The sequence below is a fragment of the Haemorhous mexicanus genome, chromosome 3, assembly GCF_027477595.1.
Source record: "Haemorhous mexicanus isolate bHaeMex1 chromosome 3, bHaeMex1.pri, whole genome shotgun sequence".
Classification (NCBI taxonomy): Eukaryota; Metazoa; Chordata; class Aves; order Passeriformes; family Fringillidae; genus Haemorhous; species Haemorhous mexicanus.
Window position 1 is genome coordinate 9,809,792 of NC_082343.1, and position 21,887 is coordinate 9,831,678.

The 21,887-nt window shown below is 49.0% G+C and overlaps 1 protein-coding gene and 1 long non-coding RNA gene across 2 annotated transcripts; one reads left to right on the top strand and one right to left on the bottom strand.

Annotated features, from left to right (window-relative positions):
• The first annotated feature begins 5,931 nt into the window (after nt 1–5,931).
• Nucleotides 5,932–14,222, top strand: LOC132324563 (uncharacterized). The gene is made up of 10 exons (XR_009485666.1): nt 5,932–6,350; nt 6,808–7,018; nt 7,375–7,591; nt 9,117–9,277; nt 9,743–9,789; nt 10,452–10,668; nt 11,000–11,215; nt 12,759–12,919; nt 13,385–13,431; nt 14,094–14,222. It is a non-coding gene; the product is annotated as an uncharacterized LOC132324563 (long non-coding RNA).
• On the bottom strand, nt 12,984–17,769 carry LOC132324562 (serine/threonine-protein kinase pim-1-like). Its single transcript, XM_059840784.1, has 3 exons — nt 16,975–17,769; nt 16,590–16,764; nt 12,984–14,905 (listed from the first exon to the last, which is right to left on the bottom strand). The coding sequence occupies exons 1-3, from the start codon at nt 17,265–17,267 to the stop codon at nt 14,828–14,830; spliced, it is 546 nt and encodes a 181-aa protein (XP_059696767.1). The 5' UTR covers nt 17,268–17,769; the 3' UTR covers nt 12,984–14,827.
• Nucleotides 17,770–21,887: the final 4,118 nt, after the last annotated feature.

Below are 21,887 nucleotides of genomic sequence, written 5' to 3' on the forward strand. Positions count from 1 at the left end.
ACAATGGGCCAACCTCCAAAGAGTCTAGTTTTTTCTGCTGCTTCCTTTAAGACCACTCAGTGCCTATCATTTTGCATTATTCCCCATTTTGCTCACGACTAATGAATTTGGGAATTTAGACTGCTGCTCAGTGTGGTAGCACCCATAACCTGCCTTGGGCTATTGAAACCAGAGTTGGCATCACTGAATTTCTGGTCTGTTTATTTCTGTAAGTTAGGAAATGTTTCCCTAAGCCTTGGTAGCAGTGATCCTGTTTCTAAGTTGTGTTTTAAACAGGGAATTTCCTATTTTATTTTCTAAAGATTCATGAGGTTTCTCTATGTCTTTGCAGGGGATGGAAAACCAGAAGAGTGAATGCCCATCTGTCAAGGAGCCAGTGGAGAAGAGGAATGATGACTTGAAGGAGCCCCAGGCCACATTGCCTCCTAGCAAAAGGTATTGAGCACTTTTGTCAGATGCGACCAAGCACATGACAAGGCTAATCTTTCCGGTGGAGATGACCAGTGGCAGAGATTGTTTCCTTTCCCTACAAATGCTCTAGGATAAAAAATGTCAACTTCTGCATTGTGTTGAACACAACTTCTCTGCAGGGCTTTCCACAAAAATTGGAAAGACAAAAAGACACCCCACTGGTTGTAGCTCAGATGATCCAGTGCAATGGCAAGGGCAGTGTGTAGTGGAGGCTAGGAGAAGGCCAAGTCTCTGCTGCCTGACTTGGGACAAGTCAATCCAACCAGGGTTTTTTTTTCATCCAAGTAGAGTCCTTTTTAGATGGGTGTTTTAATGAGAAGTCCCAGTTTAGAAGCAAGATGCCATTCCCCAAACAAGCAGTTCCCATCCATGTGGTTTGGCCTGGCTGATTCATGGTTTTCTTACCCTCAAACAGTACCAAGTTTGAGTAGTAAGGAGCAAGTCAATTCCTGAGCCATTTTAGTCAACAGGTGTCTCAATGTGGACTTTTGTCTTGGTATCCCTGTCCTTCATTGAGTTTGGACAGCAAACTCTGTTTGTTGGACAGCATGTTTGGTTTATTTCCCCCTGTGCTGCAATCAGCATTTAAGACAGGAATTTGGTCCTTGCTGTCTCTTCATGCCAGTGGCAGAGCTACTTGTACCTGTTCTCCTCTGATAACAGAGGGAATTTATTTAGCTCTGTCATGGTCAGTGGTGGCAGGAAAGTGACTACATGCCTCAGTAGCATGGCTAGCATCTTCCCATGCTCATGGAAGAGACAGGTTGATCAAGAGGATTATTCCCAGTGGATTTGTTAGGCTGTGCATCTAGTCTCTAGGGGAGCAAATGAAATGTGAGCATAGTTCTGGCATGTCTGGCTTTTGTTTCTATCTCTGTTCCTGATTTTCTGGATCCTTCAGCTATGCCCCTGTTCATCTGTTCAGATGCATCTGAGCTACTTTTCCAGATTATCATGCCTGGTGTAGAGACACTTCTTCAGAGTGATGAGTTTCCTTATTATAAGACACACACGTCCCATATGAGTGGGCATTAAAACTTGGAAGTAGTGTCGCCCTACAAAGCAATGAGTGCCTTGGAAGCCATCTGAAGATAAATGAGATGCATCTCATCCTTGGTTTTCCTGAGTGAGCAGTGGTGAGAATGTCACTTGCAGATTGTCTCCCATAATGACTGTCATGAGGTCCATGTTGTCCTTCAGAGCTTCTAGCTTGAAATCACATCATTAGGAAAACTCCTCAAGATGTTTTGCTCACAATTAACTGAAGGTATATTACCACCAACAGGTTCTAATTTGGTTTTGTTTTCCAGGGCGAAGTCTGCCCCTGGTGGACGCCTCCTCCACCGTCCTAAAGCCCAGGTCACATTACCTGAAACTGTGGAAGGAAGGGAGTCACTCCAGAAGCTTTACCATCTCCTGGAAGCCAAGGGGTTTCAGGCACGGATGGAAGGAGTGGCACTCCTCCTAGATCTGTGCAAAACCAGCCCCCAGCTGATCTCCAGTAACATTGTCCAAGTACGTAGGGTATCTTTATTTTTCCTTTCATTTAGCTTCTTTCCCAAGCCTGTAGAAATAAAGTTAATTCAGTGTGTCTTGGCACTACATCCTGACAATTTGGGACAGGCTGGTTCCTCTCACCCAGACAAATTTAATTCAGGGCCAGACTTCAGGACAAGTTATTTCAGCCCAGCTGCATTTGTCTGGCAGGTGCCTATTGCTGCTGTTCATCAGATGACGGTAGAATTTTCTGCTGGTGTAACTGCTGCTGTTTCCTACTCCCAGCTGGGTTAAGAGAAGGGAATCCAGCCATTGAAAGCATGGCAATTATTCTCTAGACAGAAAATAGGTTTGCATGGGGAAGAGAAGTATCAGGATGGGTTGGTTTAAATGAAATATTTTTAAAAGGATACTTCTGTAACTCCATCTTGTCTTGCACAGGCACAACTCTGGCTACTCATTTCCATTCTCATCTCTATTCCTCTTGGTAAAGACAGTGCCTACCTTTCTTGGGGGGCCTTTTTTTTTCTCTTTGGAAAAGGAGGAAAACAGCAAAGGACAGATCTATCCTTTCTCCTCCCAGTAGATGCTTTTTCCCTTTTTCCAGAAAATGGTGCCTGATAGTGTGGCTGTCAAGGGACTGAACCTGCTCTAATGAGAGCTGTAGAGCACATTACATTTCAGAAGTCTACCTGTTAGTTAGAGAAATGGTCTGGATCCTGGAAGAGTTGACCAGAGCCCTGCTCTTCTCCAGACAGACAAAATAAAACTTAGATCTCCTCCAGCCAAAATCATAACTGCCTTGAGGCAACTGTATAAAAAAATGGGCATTGTAAATATCTGCTTCCATACTTGAAAAGCAAAGGTAGCCTTCTGAATTAATAAATGGAATCGATTTAATGATTTCTAGGTGGAGAGAAATACCATAGGAACTTTTCTGTCCCCAACCAAAACTCTTAAAAACAGATTAAAAGCTTTCAAGCAGCATGAGGTTGTGCAACCATTCCTGTGAGTGGCCCACAGGAAAACGGTGAAATTGTGCAAGCAAGGGCTGACCTGACAGAAAGGATCACTTTCATCTTTTATATTGCTGAGTGCTCATTTCTACATCCCCTCTTCAGACAAGGTAATTTTAATCCAGCTTTCATGTTGTTTGTTCTCTTCACAGATTTTTGATTATTTTCTCCTGAGAATAAATGACAGCCACAAGAAAGTGAAGCAGAAGGCGCTGGAGGTGCTGGCAGAAATCATTGGACTCCTGGAAGATGCCCTGAACCCGGTGATGGTCCGTTTGGTGGAGGGAATAACAAAGAACCTAAACTCAAAGGATCTCGGGATTCATGCCGCAGCTGTGAACGCGCTGAACAAATCCATTGCTCATTTGGGTAAGGCTGAGCCCTGGCATGGACTCTCCTCAGCTGTGTCTCTCTCTCTCCCACACAAGAGAAGGCTGAGTGCCTTGGGAGCTGTTGCTGTCTGTGGAACGCTCCAGCTGACACCCACCAGAAGCTGTGGAGGTGCAGTCCTTATGCACCATCCCCAACAGGCTGGAATGTGCAGCAGCATTTCCCAACAGTCCCAGGAGCCCTGGGCTCTGTGCTGCTGGTCTGAAGAGCAAGTCCTGGACTACAGCTTTGCTACAATTCAGAGGCAAAGGGGTTTTGGAGTTTGCTTGGGCCCCATCTGACTTCCCAAATGAACAGCTTTGCTGTTGGCATGAAGGAACACTGGCCCCTCAGAGCTTCTGCAGAGCAGCCACCTGGAAGGCTCTACATTAGAGACATTAGCTGCCTATTTTCCACCTTTCTTCTTTGTCTTCTTTTTTTCAAAGGGGAATTGATGATTCACCAAGTTCATTTCTTTAGAAAAAACAGGTCTAAATCCAGCTGTCAATGATGCCTTGTTCCACATGTTGTTTTGCATGGGACAAGATGGCAATGGCAAACACCTGCCTAGGCAAGGGCTGCTGTAAATTCCTTTGCCACACAGATTTATGTCAGCTCTGAAAATGCCGCACTGGGGGAATACGCCTGAAAAATGGAGTGTTGAAGAGGCAGGTCTTCAGGGGCAGTTTCCACTTTCTCCACCTCAGCTGCTCTGTGAAGTCATGAACTGCCTGAGTCAGTGCCTTTCTGTGTCCCAAGTACGGGCTTCTTCCTTTTTGCTCTGAATGCAAAACCCTTTCACTGCTTCCATGTGACTGAACTCTTGAGATCTCTAATGTGAAATGTTATAACATTGCTCCTGGTACAGCAGACAACTTTGGATTTACAAATGTGAAAGGAGAGCTTTTCCTCTGGAATTTTAAACCCTGCCAATTAGGCTGGAAGGAAAGAAGAAAATAATTCAAAAATCATCAGAAATCGACTTATTGTATAAAATGGGGTTGCCCCTGCCCTTTCCCTCCCAACTCTCCTTTCTCCTATGCCCTCAGAAGAGTGAGCAGAAACATGTGTTTCACTTGTAGATGAAGTATCAATGATGAAAGAGCTCAGCCACCAATGGAGCCAGCTGAGTGGTGAAGCTCTGCTGGATGTCACGGAGCGTATCACAGGTATGGCCTCCCTTTCTAAGCCAAGAGGTCTCTGAGGGAGTATTTACAGGGAATGCCTGTGAACAGACAGCAGAGTAGCTTCTCCACATCAGGAGGTGCTGAGCTTGTCCCTCCTGCCCAATAGCCAAGGCAGGTGTATTTGGCAGGCTTTCCCTGGCTGCTGCAGAGCTGTGCAGCATCTGAGATGGCGGCAGAGCTCGGCCTCGGGGCTGAGCTCTCACTGGGGCTCTTCTCAAGTTCCATAGTGACCAATATCTTTAATTGCATTTAAACTCAAATGAAGTCCCATTTTAAGATGGGGACCATAACCCTTTTACTGCTTAGCAGAATTGGTTTTGGGTACTTCCAGGAGCTCTTTCAATGTTGATGACTGCTGGTGGATTAACAGCATAGAGAAAATGAAGTCTCTTCTACCACCGAACAGTAAATGGCTACTACATAACATTTTGCCTGATCAAAAAATAAGACTGGTCTCCTGAGCATTTCAGATTTTGATCTCTCAGCCAAATCTGCCATGCAAGGAGCTTGTTGGTAGTAAATTTTTGTCTGTGTTTGATATAGTTCAGTTCAGAAAATGAGCAGAGAGTAGATTCCAGAGACAATGTGAGAAAACACTCATGTTCTGGCTAAATTTCAGTCCCCTGTGTAGCCTTTTTCTCTCTATATGCCCCTATTTCAGTGCACATTGTAAGAAAAAATGCCATTAACATTGGGAAGGGAAATGCCATTAAAATGTGGAGATGCTCAAATGCAAGGCAGTGGGGTCTGGGTAATTCTCTAAGACACCCTGAGGTTTGAAAGAGCTCTTTGCTGGAAGCCACAAAAGCATTCTGCCAAAGACACCAGCTCGTCACTGATGTTTCTCATCCAGCTGTCAAGCAGCACCCATCTCTGGTGGGCTGGAGTTTTGAAGTGTGTTCTAATACTGCCCTTTGCTGTGGGCCATGGAGCAAAGGGAAGAGCCAGATTAGATTTTTTGCCCTTGACATCAAAGTTACAAAAATGGAATCCTCCCTTTTATTAGAAATGGTGCATTTTATAAGATGCACCCTTTTATTAGAAGGGTGCATTTCCAAACCTTCCCTGTGGGTTTAGACAATTTCTTAATGGAAATAAAAGGCAATTTGACGTTTCATTCATTGTTCTTGCAGAATCAAAATGTGAAATAATTTAGTAAAGGTGCAAAGTCTGCCACAGGTACAAGGCTCTGTTTGGAGAAATTAGTCCTGAGGGGTTGGTGGTTCTGTTTCAAGGATGATCAGCTGCATTGCCCATTTCTGGGTCATGGGGCTTTGTGTGCTATTTCATTGATCTTGGCCAGAGAGGATTCCAAGAAGCAAAACCAGAGGTAGATCCTTGTTTGCATTGAGGCTGGTGGGTAAGGAGCTGTGTCTCTCTCCCGGCAGTGCTTGTGGAGTGGGTTTATGCCAGGAGCCCTGAAGTGGTCCAGCGCTACGCCCTGCCCGTGCTCTGGTCCTGCCTGGAGAACAAGGCGCTGCCTGTCCGAAGCGCCAACGTCTGCGCTGTGGTCACCAAGCTTGCCTGTGCCCTCTGCGAGGTGATGGGCACCCAGCTGATCAAGTCTGCTGAGAGCAAGCCCCCACACGTGCAGGAAAACCTCTCCAGCCTTTTGGGCTGGTGAAGGTACAATGTTCTCCAGAAATCTGAGAAAGGTCTGAGATGGACACGTCCGGATGGGAGTTTTAGCTGTGCCAAAAATGACCAAATACTAAGGAAGGGTGTGCATCTGTCCCGCTCTCTCCATCGCCCTTCCTAGTCATGGCATGGGGGGGCCTGAAGACCAAGAATGGATCAGGCTCACACAGAGGTAAGTGGGGAGCTGGGCTGCTCTCAGTTGGGAGGAAGGGTCCTGTGCCAGCCCAGAGAGGCTGTGCTCATTGCCAGGGAACAGTTGTGCCCTGCATGTGCCCCCTGCAAGGAGCTGTGCTGCTGCCAGTGCCCCTGGAGCTGTAGGGCTGCTGTGCTGTGGGGCAGGGAGAGGAGCAGGGTTGTGCATGTGCAGCTGAGCCATTCCTAGAGAGCACAGGGCTCTGGGCTCCCTGCTGTCCCAGGGCAGCCCAGTGGCCAGGCTGTTCCTGTGGTAGCTCTGGGGAAGTGGGGCAGGGTTTTCCCCTTGGCCTGCTTCAAGATGCTGCCAGCAGGAGCATGTTTCCCTGTGCAGCTGTTTAGAAGTTTCCAAGGAATCTGTCCCATGAAATATGGAGCTTCAGATGCTTTGGGTTTGCACTGTAGGCTCTGATACATTTTGTGTCTCCACTTTGCAGGCCTGACTGGCTTCCCTCTTGCCAAGAGGTTTCCTCTGCAAGTCCTTCAATGCTCCTTCCCTCCAAGCCGTTGCTGCCCATCCCCAAGATCTCTACTTCTCCCAAAGCAAGCAAGATGTTCCATGGAGAGAAGGAGATGGCGAAACCTGGCACCGATTGGGATCAGAAGATTAGACACAAACAGCTGACTTCAGAGGGAAAAGGAACTAAGGTAAAGAGACCAAGCTTAAGTCCTGTGAGGTAAATTTTCCATTTGTGTGCTGTTGGCAGAGCTCTGAGACCTTATACCTGACAGAAACTGACCCTTTCAGTGAAGTTTGAAGAGGTCTGGATTTGGCTCTCCCTGCAGTCCCAAGGCAACTCAGAGGCCAGGCTATTCCTGTGGTAGCTCTGTGGAAGTGGGTCAGGGTTTTCCCCTGGCCTGCTTCAACGTGCTGCTGGCAGGAGCATGTTTCCCTGTGCATCTGTTTAGAAGTTTCCAGGAAGTCTGTCCCATGAAATACGGAGATTAATGTGCTTTAGATTTACTTTGTGGAGTCTGTTACATTTTGTGTCTCCACTTTGCAGGCGTGACTGGCTCCACTATTGCCCAGAATCTTCCCCAGACACATCCCGCTTCAATCCTTCCCTCCAAGCACTTGCCTCCCATCCGAGAGAGCTCTTCTCCAATCAAGCCAAGCACAATGTATGATGGAGAGAAGGAGAAAGGGAAAACTAGTGCTGGCTATGGAAAGATATCGGAAGAAGCAGTCAGGAGCAGACTTCAGAGGGAAAAGGATGTAAGGTAAGGAGACCAAGCTAAGTCCTGTACGGTAGATTTTTACTTTATGTGCTTGTAGGGAGAGCTTGGAGAACTTTTCCTGTGCTGTGAGGCCAGGGAAGCAGCTGAGCCAAGGAAAACTCAGCTGGACACTGTGCTTCAGGCTGTCTTTGCAAGGGGTGTGAAGTGCAGACTTCATGTCCTCAGCATGTGTCAATAACAGGAGAGGTCCTTGAATGGTTTCTGGGCTCTGTCGTGGTTCCTCATCTGTCTTATGGCTGAGAAAACAGCAACAAGCAGTCAGAGTTGTCCAATCTGGAAAAGCAATCCTTCTCCATTTAGTAACCTACACGTAGCTATGAAGCATCTCTGTCTTGGTGATATTTTCTATCAGCTGTGTCTTCTTTGGATGGAAAAAGGTGTTTCTTGGAATCTGCCTAGTCAGGTTGTTTCAGCTTGTGAGTTGTACAGCCATTACCTCTGCACAGTTGTCTGGGATGCTATTTCCAGACTCCATCAGCTTCTGGGCAGCTGTGTTCTGTGGCATAACTTTGTCCAGAGGGAAGGGATGGCAGGTGGCCATGGGGGGAGCAGCCCAGAGCCCAGGCACACGATTGCCTTTGGAGCAGGGCCAGGACCTGCAGTTGTTTTGAGTTTGCCGTGGAGTGCAGGAGGAGGCAGATGAACAACAGCTTTGTTAGGCAGAATGTCCAATCAAAGGTTTGGGTACTTGATTTCAGCCTTGCAGAGAAAGGGCCCAGTGTATCCCTGACAGGAACTGACCCTTTCAGTGAAGTTTGAACAGGCCCTGATTTGGCTCCTTAGCATCATATCCCAGAAATGATGGGATACTAAGGATGGGTGTGCATCTGCCCCCAGTGCCTCCTGCCCCATTCTTCCTGGCCACAGCATGGGGGCCCTGGAGCAACCTGGGCAGGCAGAGAGCTTGCAGAGAGCAGCAGGGCAGGGAGTTCTGCTGAACTTCCTAAATGCCAGTGAGGCTGAGATGATGGATGTGTGGGAGCTGGAGAGCAGCGAGCATGGCGAGAGCTCTGCAGCATCTGGGCTCAAAGGCTGCTGGGGGACTGTAGGAGGGAAGGGCAGCAGCAGAAGGAATGAGGGACTGGAGAAAAGCAGGTTTTGACATCCTGCAGAATGGCTTTGTGGGGCCATGGCTGGAGATCAGCACTGGCTGTGAGGCACCTTAGGGACAGGGAGAGAGCAGTGATCTAAACCCACTGCCATGCCATCCAAAAGGCCAGTGGAGGCAGTGGCACCCCAGAACATCTTGAGGTCAAACATGGGGATACCAGCTGGGAATGCAGCCACACTTGCAGAGGAATGAGCATGAGGGGAGAGGTGTCAAATGTGGGACATGGTCAGTCCCTCACCAGTTCCCTTTGCATTCCCCATCCTGTGCCAATCTGCTCCATCAGTTTGACTTGATTATTCCTGCCAGGTCCCAGCTGAGGGCATATCTAAATGTGTGGAAGCATTAACGGGGGCAAGGCTGGATGCTTGATCTGAGCACTGTGTTCTACTTTTCCAGACCTCCTTGCCGTGTTCCACTGGTGGGGAAATGAAGAAGGGGTCACTGGGACTTCCTTTGATCCCCCCAATATGCAAGGCAGGAAGTCTTCCCGATGACAGTGCTGCAGGGTCTCTGTGCACCTCTCCCCACATGGATCTCCAGGAGTCCTGGGAGATGAGGTAAGCCAAGGTGTCTGCTGCTCCAGTGTGCTGTTCACCTCACTCTTCCCATCTCCTGTGGTCATTTTGCACACTCAGCTGTCCCATGTATTTAGGCAAACCTCTGGGCCTTTGCGATTTTGCCCATCTGTGATGATCCAGCACAATGTCAAACCCAACTGCAATGCCCCAAGAGCAGAGGGGGTGGTGGGGAAGCGGAGGCAGGGCTTGAAAGCACCTCAGGATGGGTTCCCTACTGGACTTGGCTATTATTTCAGCCAGAGCTTGGCCAGCTCTGTGTGACTGCAGCAACTGAAAGCATAAGGAAAATTAATCAGCTTTTCATCCTGTTGGGGTTTATGTGTCACATTTGCTCCTTCATAGAAGTGACCATGCTAAGTTTGGTTGCCTTCTTTCATGGTAAAACCATTCCCTCCCTTTTCTTTTCACCTCCTCATATGTTCTTTTCTCCTCCATTTTCTACAGGCCAAGACCCAGCAGCAGAAGACAAGAGAAGAAGTCTGAAACTGCAGGTAGGTACAGGGCATGTCTGTCCTAAAATGACCTTTCTAGTCATGACTCTGAGATGACATTTGGAAAGCTTGGGTAAAACCCATTCTTTAAAAAATATATTTAAATTAATTTCAATTCCTTGATGGGCTCAGTGGGCTCTCCAAGATCCCAGTCCCTGGGAGTGTGCTCTGGTTTTGCAGTGAAAATTCCTCCAGTGTGAAGTGCTGAGTGGCAGGAGCTGGAGTGGTACCTTGGGATCCTGGAAATGCTGTGCTGAAAAGAAAACATTGCTCTCCATCCTGCACATGCCTTTTATCTCCCTGTAGCCTTTTTAATGTCAGAATTAGTAGAGAAAAGGAAGGCATTTAGCAAGAAACGAGAAATGTTTCCACTCCTTTTCTCCTTCTTTTGAAGGAGAAAACCTTTCCTGTTTGGAAGGAAAGGGATCCTGTAGTAGTGAGGCAGCAAGGGGCACCACATGAAGTAGTAGAACCCTTCTCTCTTGGCTTGCCAGCTCCATATTGTTCCAAGAAATTAAACTGATGCTAATTAAATGAAAAATAAAAACCAAGCAATCTTTTCGGTAACTGAAACATACTTTGAATTCCTGAATCATTAGAAGGGCTGACTATAATGGCATGAGTTCAATTAACTCACTTCTTCTCTTGTGCCTGGTCGACAGCTTCTTCTGAATCTACAACAAAAGCCCAGAGAAAGAAGGAAAAGAGCTCTCAGTGTAAGACAGGACCTGGGATGCCTCAGTTCCCAAGGCAACTCACAGACCTGTTTGGCTTGGAATAGAGACATGCCTGGCCTTGGGAATGGAGGTCTGGGCTCCCGGCTGGCTCAGGGGGCCTTGGCCCAGGGGCCCCTTGAGCATGGATCAGCCTCACAAAGAGGTAAGGGGGGAGCTGGGCCACTCTCTGTTGGGAAGAAGGATCTTGTGGCAGCCCAGAGAGACTGTGCTCAATGGCAGGGAACAGTTGTGCCCTGCATGTGCCCCCTGCAAGGAGCTGTGCTGCTGCCAGTGCCCCTGGAGCTGTAGGGCTGCTGAGCTGTGGGGCAGGGAGAGGAGCAGGGTTGTGCCTGTGCAGCTGGGCCATTCCTGGAGAGCACAGGGCTCTGGGCTCCCTGCTGTCCCAGGGCAGCGCAGAGGCCAGGCTGTTCCTGTGCTAGCTCTGGTAGATTTACTTTGTGGACTCTGTTACATTTTGTGTCTCCACTTCGCAGGCCTGACTGTCTCCACTATGACGAAGAATCTTCCCCAGACACATCCTCTTGAATGCTTCCCTCCAAACTGTTGCCTCCCATCTGTGAGAGCTCTTCTCCCATCAAGCCAAGCACGATGTATGATGGAGAGAAAGAAAAAGGGAAAACTAGTGCTGGCTATAGAAAGATATCGGAAGAAGCAGTCAGGAGCAGACTTCAGAGGGAAAAGGATGTAAGGTAAGGAGACCAAGCTAAGTCCTGTACGGTAGATTTTCACTTTATGTGCTGTAGGCAGAGCTTGGAGAACTTTTCCTATGCTGTGAGGCCAGGGAAGCAGCTGAGCCAAGGAAAACTCAGCTGGACACTGTGCTTCAGGCTGTCTTTGCAAGGCGTGTTGTAGTGCAGACTTCATGTCCTCTGCATGTATCAATATTCAATAAGGGGAGGTCTTTGAATTGTTCCTTGGCTGTGTTGTGACTCCTCCTCTGCCTTTTCTGGCTGAGAAAACAGCAACAAGCAGTCAGAGCAGCTAAAGTTGTCCAATCTGGAAAAGCAACCCTTCTCCATTTAGTAACTTATGTGTATCTGTGAAGCACCTCTATGTCTTGGTGGCTTTTTCTGTCAGCTGTGTCTGCTTTGGATGGAAAAACATGTTTGCTGGAACCAGCCTCGTCAGGTTGTCTCAACTTGTAATTTGAACAGCCATTACCTCTGCACAGTTGTCTGGGATGCTATTTCCAGACTCCATCAGCTTCTGGGTAGCTGTGTTCTGTGGCATAACTTTGTCCAGAGGGAAGGGATGGCAGGTGGCCATGGGAAAGCAGCCCAGAGCCCAGGCACACGATTGCCTTTGGAGCAGGGCCAGGACCTGCAGTTGTTTTGAGTTTGCCGTGGAGTGCAGGAGGAGGCAGATGAACAACAGCTTTGTTAGGCAGAATGTCCAATCAAAGGTTTGGGTACTTGATTTCAGCCTTGCAGAGAAAGGGCCCAATGTATCCCTGACAGGAACTGTCCCTTTCACGGAACTTTTAACAGGTCCTGATCTGGCTCCTTAGCATCATATCCCAGAAATGATGGGATACTAAGGATGGGTGTGCATCTGCCCCCAGTGCCTCCAGCCCCATTCTTCCTGGCCATGGCATGGGGGCCCTGGAGCAACCTGGGCAGGCAGAGAGCTTGCAGAGAGCAGCAGGGCAGGGAGCTCTGCTGAACTTCCTAAATGCCAGTGAGGCTGAGATGATGGATGTGTGGGAGCTGGAGAGCAGCAAGCATGGCAAAGAGCTCAGCAGCATCTGGGCTCAAAGGCTGCTGGGGAAGTGTAGGAGGGAAGGGCAGCAGCAGAAGGAATGAGGGACTGGAGAAAAGCAGGTTTTGACATCCTGCAGAATGGCTTTGTGGGGCCATGTCTGGAGATCAGCACTGGCTGTGAGGCACCTTAGGGACAGGGAGAGAGCAGTGATCTAAACCCACTGCCATGCCATCCAAAAGGCCAGAGGAAGCAGTGGCACCCCAGAACATCTTGAGGTCAAACATGGGGATACCAGCTGGGAATGCAGCCACACTTGCAGAGGAATGAGCATGAGGGGAGAGGTGTCAAATGTGGGACATGGTCTGTCCCTCACCAGTTCCCTTTGCATTCCCCATCCTGTGCCAATCTGCTCCATCAGTTTGACTTGTTTATTCCTGCCAGGTCCCAGTTGAGGGCATATCGAAATGTGTGGAAGCATTAACGGGGGCAAGGCTGGATGCTTGATCTGAGCACTGTGTTCTACTTTTCCAGACCTCCTTGCCGTGTTCCACTGGTGGGGAAATGAAGAAGGGGTCACTGGGACTTCCTTTGATCCCCCCAATATGCAAGGCAGGAAGTCTTCCCGATGACAGTGCTGCAGGGTCTCTGTGCACCTCTCCCCACATGGATCTCCAGGAGTCCTGGGAGATGAGGTAAGCCAAGGTGTCTGCTGCTCCAGTGTGCTGTTCACCTCACTCTTCCCATCTCCTGTGGTCATTTTGCACACTCAGCTGTCCCATGTATTTAGGCAAACCTCTGGGCCTTTGCGATTTTGCCCATCTGTGATGATCCAGCACAATGTCAAACCCAACTGCAATGCCCCAAGAGCAGAGGGGGTGGTGGGGAAGCGGAGGCAGGGCTTGAAAGCACCTCAGGATGGGTTCCCTACTGGACTTGGCTATTATTTCAGCCAGAGCTTGGCCAGCTCTGTGTGACTGCAGCAACTGAAAGCATAAGGAAAATTAATCAGCTTTTCATCCTGTTGGGGTCTATGTGTCACATTTGCTCCTTCATAGAAGTGACCATGCTAAGTAGGCTTGCCTTCTTTCATGGTAAAACCATTCCCTCCCTTCTCTTTTCACCTCCTCATATGTTCTTTTCTCCTCCATTTTCTACAGGCCAAGACCCAGCAGCAGAAGACAAGAGAAGAAGTCTGAAACTGCAGGTAGGTACAGGGCATGTCTGTCCTAAAATGACCTTTCTAGTCATGACTCTGAGATGACATTTGGAAAGCTTGGGTAAAACCCATTCTTTAAAAAATATATTTAAATAATTTCAATTCCTTGATGGGCTCAGTGGGCTCTCCAAGATCCCAGTCCCTGGGAGTGTGCTCTGGTTTTGCAGTGAAAATTCCTCCAGTGTGAAGTGCTGAGTGGCAGGAGCTGGAGTGGTACCTTGGGATCCTGGAAATGCTGTGCTGAAAAGAAAACATTGCTCTCCATCCTGCACATGCCTTTTATCTCCCTGTAGCCTTTTTAATGTCAGAATTAGTAGAGAAAAGGAAGGCATTTAGCAAGAAACGAGAAATGTTTCCACTCCTTTTCTCCTTCTTTTGAAGGAGAAAACCTTTCCTGTTTGGAAGGAAAGGGATCCTGTAGTAGTGAGGCAGCAAGGGGCACCACATGAAGTAGTAGAACCCTTCTCTCTTGGCTTGCCAGCTCCATATTGTTCCAAGAAATTAAACTGATGCTAGTTTAATGAAAAATAAAAAACCAAGCAATCTTTTCAGTAACTGAAACATACTTTGAATTCCTGAATCATTAGAAGGGCTGACTATAATGGCATGAGTTCAATTAACTCACTTCTTCTCTTGTACCTGGTCGACAGCTTCTTCTGAATCTACAACAAAAGCCCAGAGAAAGAAGGAAAAGAGCTCTCAGTGTAAGACAGGACCTGGGATGCCTCAGTTCCCAAGGCAACTCACAGACCTGTTTGGCTTGGAATAGAGACATGCCCGGCCTTGGGAATGGAGGTCTGGGCTCCCGGCTGGCTCAGGGGGCCTTGGCCCAGGGGCCCCTTGAGCATGGATCAGCCTCACAAAGTGGTAAGGGGGGAGCTGGGCTGCTCTCTGTTGGGAAGAAGGGTCCTGTGGCAGCCCAGAGAGGCTGTGCTCATTGCCAGGGAACAGTTGTGCCCTGCATGTGCCCCCTGCAAGGAGCTGTGCTGCTGCCAGTGCCCCTGGAGCTGTAGGGCTGCTGAGCTGTGGGGCAGGGAGAGGAGCAGGGTTGTGCATGTGCAGCTGAGCCATTCCTGGAGAGCACAGGGCTCTGGGCTCCCTGCTGTCCCAGGGCAGCGCAGAGGCCAGGCTGTTCCAGTGGGAGCTATGGGGAAGTAGAGCAGGGTTTTCCCCCAGCATGCCTAAAGTTTCTGCCAGCAGTAGCATGTTTCCCTGTGCAGCCATTTAGAAGCTTCCAGGAAATCTGTCCCATGAAATATGGAGCTTCAGATACTTTAGGTTTGCATTGCAGCCTCTGTTATACATTCTGTGTCTCCACTTTGCAGGCCTGACTGGATACTGTTTTACCTAGAAGTTTTGTCTGGTAGTTTCTGAAGTTCCTTTATCAACGAAGTCCTTGCCTCCAGTCTAGAAGAACTGTCTTTCCTCGAAGATCAGGAAGAAGTTGATGACTGTCCAAAGACTGTTTCAAGAATAGGATTTATGTTTTAGGCTTCATAGTTACAATTGTACATATGTTCTGATATTTAGATGTAGTTTTGAATAAGTGTTTTGATTATATCTTTAAATTTTGATGACATATTTTAATTGTATATATTTTATTTTGATGACTTCAACAAATTATAAAAATAAATAAAATTTAAATAAACCAAAGCAGAATGTGAGACCAGGACCTGCTTGCCTAGGAGTTATGGGAGTGTAGCTCACTCGATGTGCCAGTGTCTCATCACATCCTTTCCTCACTGGGCCTCTCCTCTTCCTCTATTGCCATGTTTTCTTTTTGTTATTTGTGCCGCTCTTTGTTACTTGGCATTACAACGGGGACACCATTGATATGTCTGGGGGACAAAGGATCGAAAAGGTCCTGTGTAGCCAAAATTTTTCTACCTAGATGCATTCTGTGCTCAGCTCATGCTCACTCCTCTGCAAGTGTGGCTGCATTCCCAGCTGACATTGACATCAAGATGTTCTGGGGTGCCACTGCCTCCTCTGGCCTTTTGGATGGCATGGCAGTGGGTTTAGATCACTGCTCTCTCCCTGCCCCTAAGGTGCCTCACAGCCAGTGCTGATCTCCAGCCATGGCCCCACAAAGCCATTCTGCAGGATGTCAAAACCTGCTTTTCTCCAGCCCCTCATTCCTTCTGCTGCTGCCCTTCCCTCCTACAGTCCCCCAGCAGCCTTTGAGCCCAGATGCTGCTGAGCTCTAGCGATGCTTGCTGCTCTCCAGCTCCCACACATCCATCATCTCAGCCTCACTGGCATTTAGGAAGTTCAGCAGAGCTCCCTGCCCTGCTGCTCTCTGCAAGCTCTCTGCCTGCCCAAGTTGCTCCAGGGCCCCCATGCCATGGCCAGGAAGGGGGCTAGAGGCACTGGGGGTAGATGCACACCCATCCTTGGTATCCCATCATTTGTGGCCCAGTTAAAGAGCCAAATCAGGGCCTGTTCAAACTTCACTGAAAGGGTCAGTTCCTGTCAGGGATACATTGGTCCCTTTTCTCTGCAAGGCTGCAATCAAGTACCTAAGCCTTTCATTGGACATTGTGTCTACCAAAGCTTCTGTTCATCTGCCTCCTCCTGCACCCCACAGCAAATCCTGGCCCTGCTGCAAAGGCAATCGTGTGCCTGGGCTCTGGGTTGCTCTCCCCATGGCCATCTCTCACCATTTCTCTCTGGACACAGCCTGAGGCTCAGTGTCCAGCTGAGCTCTTCCTGGGCTCAGGTGCTTCCCTGGCCCCATACCACAGGAAAAGTTCTCAGAGCTCTGCCTACAGCACAAAAACTGAAAATCTACCACACAGGATTTAGCTTGGTCTCCTTACCTTATGGCCTTTTCCCTCTAAACTCAACTCCTGTTTTTTTCTTCTGTCATCACCATAACCATTGCCATTTTTCCCATTCTTCTGCTCTGTTGCACATGGGGCTCAGAGGAAGGAGAGCTCCTCTGGATGGGAGGCAAAGCTTCTGTGAGTACGTTCATATAGGAAGCCTCTAAATATTGCCAACATTGACATCATAGTCCAGTAACTAGGACTCTGGGTGCTCCTGGAGCTCCAGACACCTCCTCTGACCCAGCCTTGAAACACTAGGGGGCTGAATTTTGTTTCCCGTAGAAAAGAGCCACCGTTTGTGAGAAGGCACATCCTCACCTTGAGACACCCGGGCTGGGAAGAAGGGCTGGCCCCAAATGATGCCGTCATCACTGTGGAAAGGAAGGTGCCTGCAGACCACGTCATACAGCAGGATGCCCAGGGATCACATGGTGGCTGGCTGGCCACAGTAGCAGCCGAAGAGGATGAACTCGTGGGCTGTACTCCGGCGTTCCTACGGGACACGGGCACAGCCCATCAGTCCTATGCAGTTCCCTCCCTCCTTGCCAGCTCCCGTTCCACACAGCCAGCCCCTGCCCCGCCGAAAAGCAGCTTGGCTGCAGCCGGCCGAAGAAGGATTCCCCCTCCCTCCATCCCTCTTCCCCCTGTGCCAGCAAAGGGGCGAAGCTTCGCTGCCCGGCTTGAGCCCCGGCTTTGGACTCACCTGACATCGTGGAATGTGTCCTGGAGGATCGTGCCACACCCGAAGTCGATGAGCTTCGCCTCGCCCGTGGCCAGGTCGACGAGGACGTTCTCGGCCCTGATGTCGCGGTGCAGGACGCCGCGGCTGCTGCAGTGCCGCACGGCCTCCAGCACCTGGCGGAACAGCCCCCGCGCCACGGGCTCCGTCAGGAGCTCCCGCTCGTCCGGGAAGTACCAGAGCTCCTGACAGCGCTCCGGACGCTCCATGAGCGGCGCGAAGCTGTCGGGCAGCTCGAACCAGTCCAGGAGCCGCATGACGCCGCGGAAGCCAGGGCACGACACCGTCCACAGCAGCGCCAGCTCCAGGGGCACAAGGGCGCCCTTGTGCTGCGGGGGGACCGAGATGCCGTCAGCGGGGCCGGGGCTGCGCCGCGCCCACTCCGAGATGCGATCCCGGGACACTCGCTTGATGGCCACCTGCGAGCCAAGGCGAGCGGCGCGCTGAGCTCACCCCCCTCCGACCCGGCCCCGTCTCTTCCCGGGGCGCCGTCGGCGAGCCGGGTCCCGGAGTAAACGCTGCCGCAGCCGCCGCTGCCCAGCAGCGGGCCCTCCCGGCAGAGCTGCTCCAGGGGAGGCTTCTCCGCCCGTGCGGGCGGCACCGCGCTGTCGCCATTCTGCCGGGGACACCGACTGCTCCGGGCGCTGCTGCTTGCCCAGCTGTCCCCGCAGTGGCGGCTCAGGGCCGGCGGCCGAGCTGACGAGCGGCGGAGCTCGTGGCGGGGAAGGAGCCGGCGACGCTGCCGGGGACGGAGCGGGAGCCGGGCGGCCGCGGGCGGAACCGCGGGAGGGGCTTCGTTCGGGGCCGGGCCAGAGCCGGGCCAGGCGGAGCCAAAAGCCCGTGCTGCTCCGCCAACAGCAGAGCCAGCGGCACTTCCAGCGGTGTTACAACCTGTACGGGGAGAGCCCTCCGGCGGAGGCGGCCCCGCTGGGGCGCGCCTTGCTGGACGCGGCATGGGAGAGGCGGAACACGGACGGGACGGATCTGCACGGCACGGCACAGGTCGGCAGGGGAGTGGAGAGGGGTGTGAGAGGGAAAAGGGGACGGAGGGCGAACAGAAAGTCGAGGGGAAAATCGATCGAGAGAGGCGCTGTTGCTGCTGCCGCCTCCGCGAACCCAGCGGAGGAGCCGCCGCGCGCCCCGCGGAACGAAAGAAATAAATACCTATGAAAGAAATAACCGAATAAATCAATACAGAAATGAATAAAAGTGTTGGCTTGTAGCTTTCTTCTTCCTTGGGTGAGATGAGGCATTTCCCTGGGAAGAATTCCCTGTCCTGATGGTTGTGCCAGAGCGGACTGGAGTGGAGCCTTTAATTTTCAGGTAGAAAAGGGAAATCGTGTCAGAAATGTCATCTCTTTTCATCCTCTGTTAAGACAGTTGCAGGCTGCCAAAAGACATAGTCTGCAATGTTGAACTCGGTCCAAAGTTTCTTTTTCTGCCAGAGGATGAGGAGGGGAAGTATGCCAGAATCACGGAGTCATGGCATGGTTTGGAAGGGACCTGAAAGATCACATTGTTGCACCCCCTCTGCTGTGGCTGGGGACTCCTTGCACTAGACCGGCTTACCTAGAGCTCCATCCAGCCTGGCCTTGAACACTGTCAGGGATGGCACATCCACACCTTCTCTGGGCAACCTGTTCCAGGAGAGTCTTTTATCTGAATCCCACATCTAAAACTACTCTCTTTCCATTTGGATCCATTCTCCCATGCTCTGTCCCTTCCTGCCCTCGTACAAAGTCCCTGCCCAGCTTTCTTGTAGGTGCCGTCAGTGGAAGGCCACAGTTTGAACAAGCCTAAGCCTAAGTCTCTTTTCCAGGCTGAAGAAGCCGAGCTGTGTCAGCCTTTCCTTGCAGGAGAGGTGCTCCAGCCCTCCCAGCATCTCGGAGTCCCTCCTCGGCACCTGCTCCAGCCCATCCATGTTCTTGCCATCTGTGCTGGGGAGCCCAGCAGAGCAGGATGAAGTACTGGAGGTGGGATGTCAATGGCGTGGAGGGGCAAAATCACTGTCCTGCACCTTCTGGCTGTGCTGGTTCTGTTGCAGCCCAGGATATGGTTTGCAAATATCAGACATCTCCCGGGGAATCTTTTTGCAGTTTTGTGCCCCAGCCCCCAGCACACTTTCAGACATGTGCCTGTGACAGCAGACCATCCAGTTCCCCCAGGAAGGCCTTGTTTGCAATGCAGGGTGAGAACACACAAAGTTTATCTTAAAATTCCAGTGTTTTTTAAGGAACCTTCAAACAGGTGGAACAGACTGTATTTTTTATTACATGTATCTTGTATCCTGTGGGCTCTTATATTTTTGTGATTTTACTGAGATTACGTTGCTACAGCCACATTGATTTCCATGGAATCATCTCTTAGCTGTATTCCTGTAACTGGGCCAAGAGGGATCAAATGTTCTCCTGAAACCATTTTTTCATTCAGCTGTAGATTTTCATGCTCTTCTGCAGCTAAGTTTTAGACTAACCATACAGATGTACCATCAAGGACTGCTGAAGGCATAACATCCTTCTCGATTGTGTTCAGATTTGCATTTCCACAGATTCAGTCTTATTTGCTGCTACAACTTGCAATTCCCATTTGATTTGGTGGGAATTCAGAATTTCTGACCTGGCAAAGTTCCATTCCCTGAAGGCTAAGAGAATGTTTAGCAGATATAAACATGTCTGTTAAGCAGGTATAAACATGTGCTGAATTTGGCGTATGACTCTAATGTCAATCTTCTGTCTACAGCATCACTTTGCTTTCACAGTCTTGATAAGATTATAAAATCACAACTTGGAAAGAGCTTGAAATAGTTCTGCTTTGGGTCCTTGCATCATCATTATATTCGAAGAACTTTGCAGGAGCATCATGTCTCTTGCCACTATAAAGGCTTTTTTATTATAGTTACAGCATGGGTTAATGTTTTTTTAAAAACACTGTTGCCAACAGAAAATGGTTTGAAATTTTACAAATGTTATCCCATTAAGTACATGTGCAAATTTGCTGAAGTTCGTTTTGTATAATTTTGGTTACAGAAAGTTCCTTACCACTTCCAACTCATTTCCATTTCTCTGCTCGTTAATTTCCACCTCTATTCCTAAGTATCTGCCATGTATTACAGTACTTCTGACAGAATTCTCTTTGCCTGATTCTAAGGTTTAGGTAGTTCTCTTTCTGTAATACAGAAATACATGAATTCCTTTGAAATACAGAAATTCTTTTGAAAAATGCTTTCTTTTGAAAGAAGGTCTTTAGTCAGGCTGACTAAGCCTAGCATTACACAGCTCCAACAGAGAACACAAGCATCATAAGGAAGATTTCTGGGAATGCTGTCCTAGGAAGAGCAGAAAAGCTCACATGTGCACAGTCCAAGCCTCAGGGATCTCCAGACACATGGATCATGGGAACATCTGGTTATGTAGAGGTGCTGTATGTATCCTTCCCTGTTTATATGTTGGACCCAGTTCCCACTGGTTAATATATGATCAGCCATGTTTCTCACCCCTTGGATCAATATTAAATAGTTCATATTGATGTTCAATATATCTTCTGAACATCTGCAAAGCATTTAGTACAGCTGTTGTGCAGAGTGACGTTTTCCCCACACTGTGTCTCCCACAGAAGAAGAATTTCGCAGGGGAAATAGTACTGCCTCAAAATCCCCCATTTTCAATTCCAAGTCATCTCCATTTGCAATTCACACAGGTGCCCAGGATGGGCTTATGATCCTGTAGCTCTTCTGGAAGGCACAACTGCTGTATGTGCAGCTTTCCTTTCTGTGGCCCTGGGCGAGGAGGGAACTGAAGGGTGCATGAACTGCCTGAACCTCCTACAACCTTCTATAGAGGGCAAGCAGAAAAACAAGTGAAAAAATGTGCTTTTCCACCAAGCGTTCCCTATCAACAGGCAGAGCCAACAGCGTGCAGTGACAAGCAACTTGTAAATGTCCTGCTCCACCAAGCGTCTGCAACTGGATCTGCAGAAATGGGAAAGATGAAGAGGTTTGGCTGTGCCTGTGACTGCACACGGATCGTCTTTCCCCATCCCAGTTCAGGCGGCAGGGGAACAAACTGCCTCAAGGTACAAAAGGAAAATCACTTGAAACATTTGGCTTCAGCGCTGGATGGTGTTCTGAGAAGAAAGATGGATGGTATATTGTCATAATGGGAATATGACAACTACACACACCCCTCAAAAAAACACATCTGGAGCACCAATCCAACTTGGCAATTTCAGGCTTTTCTTCTAAATCTTTCCTCACTCCCACGATGGGCCACAAAATAATTTTTTTTTCATGACATACCATAACATTGCTATGGCTTTCATTGTTATAGACTAAAAGGTAGAGCAGATGTTTGAAAACAAATCCTCTCAAACAAAGTCACTAAGATTTTGTGAAATATTAAAAATGTAAAAGCACTGTGTCTTCTTCTAATACTGAGGATCTTCCCCAGCAGAGAACAGTTATCTACAGACAGTGCAATATGTTCTGCATCCTCACACTGGGGAGGTTTTACACCCACTCCCCAAAACAGTTTTCATGCCACAAGAGACAGGAATTGTGTCTCTGAAAAGGTTTTCTTGAGCTATGGTAAATATAATTCAAGCAAACTTTTATTAGCAATGGTAAGGAACTTTCTGTAAGCAAAATTTATTCAAAAGGAACTTTAGCAAATTTGCACATGTCCCTAATAGGATAAATCAATGTATTTTTTTTATCAGACACCACCATGAATTGGAAAAAAATGCACTATTTAATTTTAAGCAAAATTTTAATTTTAGTTCATAAGCTTGTTTGTATTAAAAGGAACAATTTCAAAATCAAATTCACATAAAGTTCAGCATTTAAATAAACTGAAGTGGTCATTGAAAGGCAAGGGGTCTGA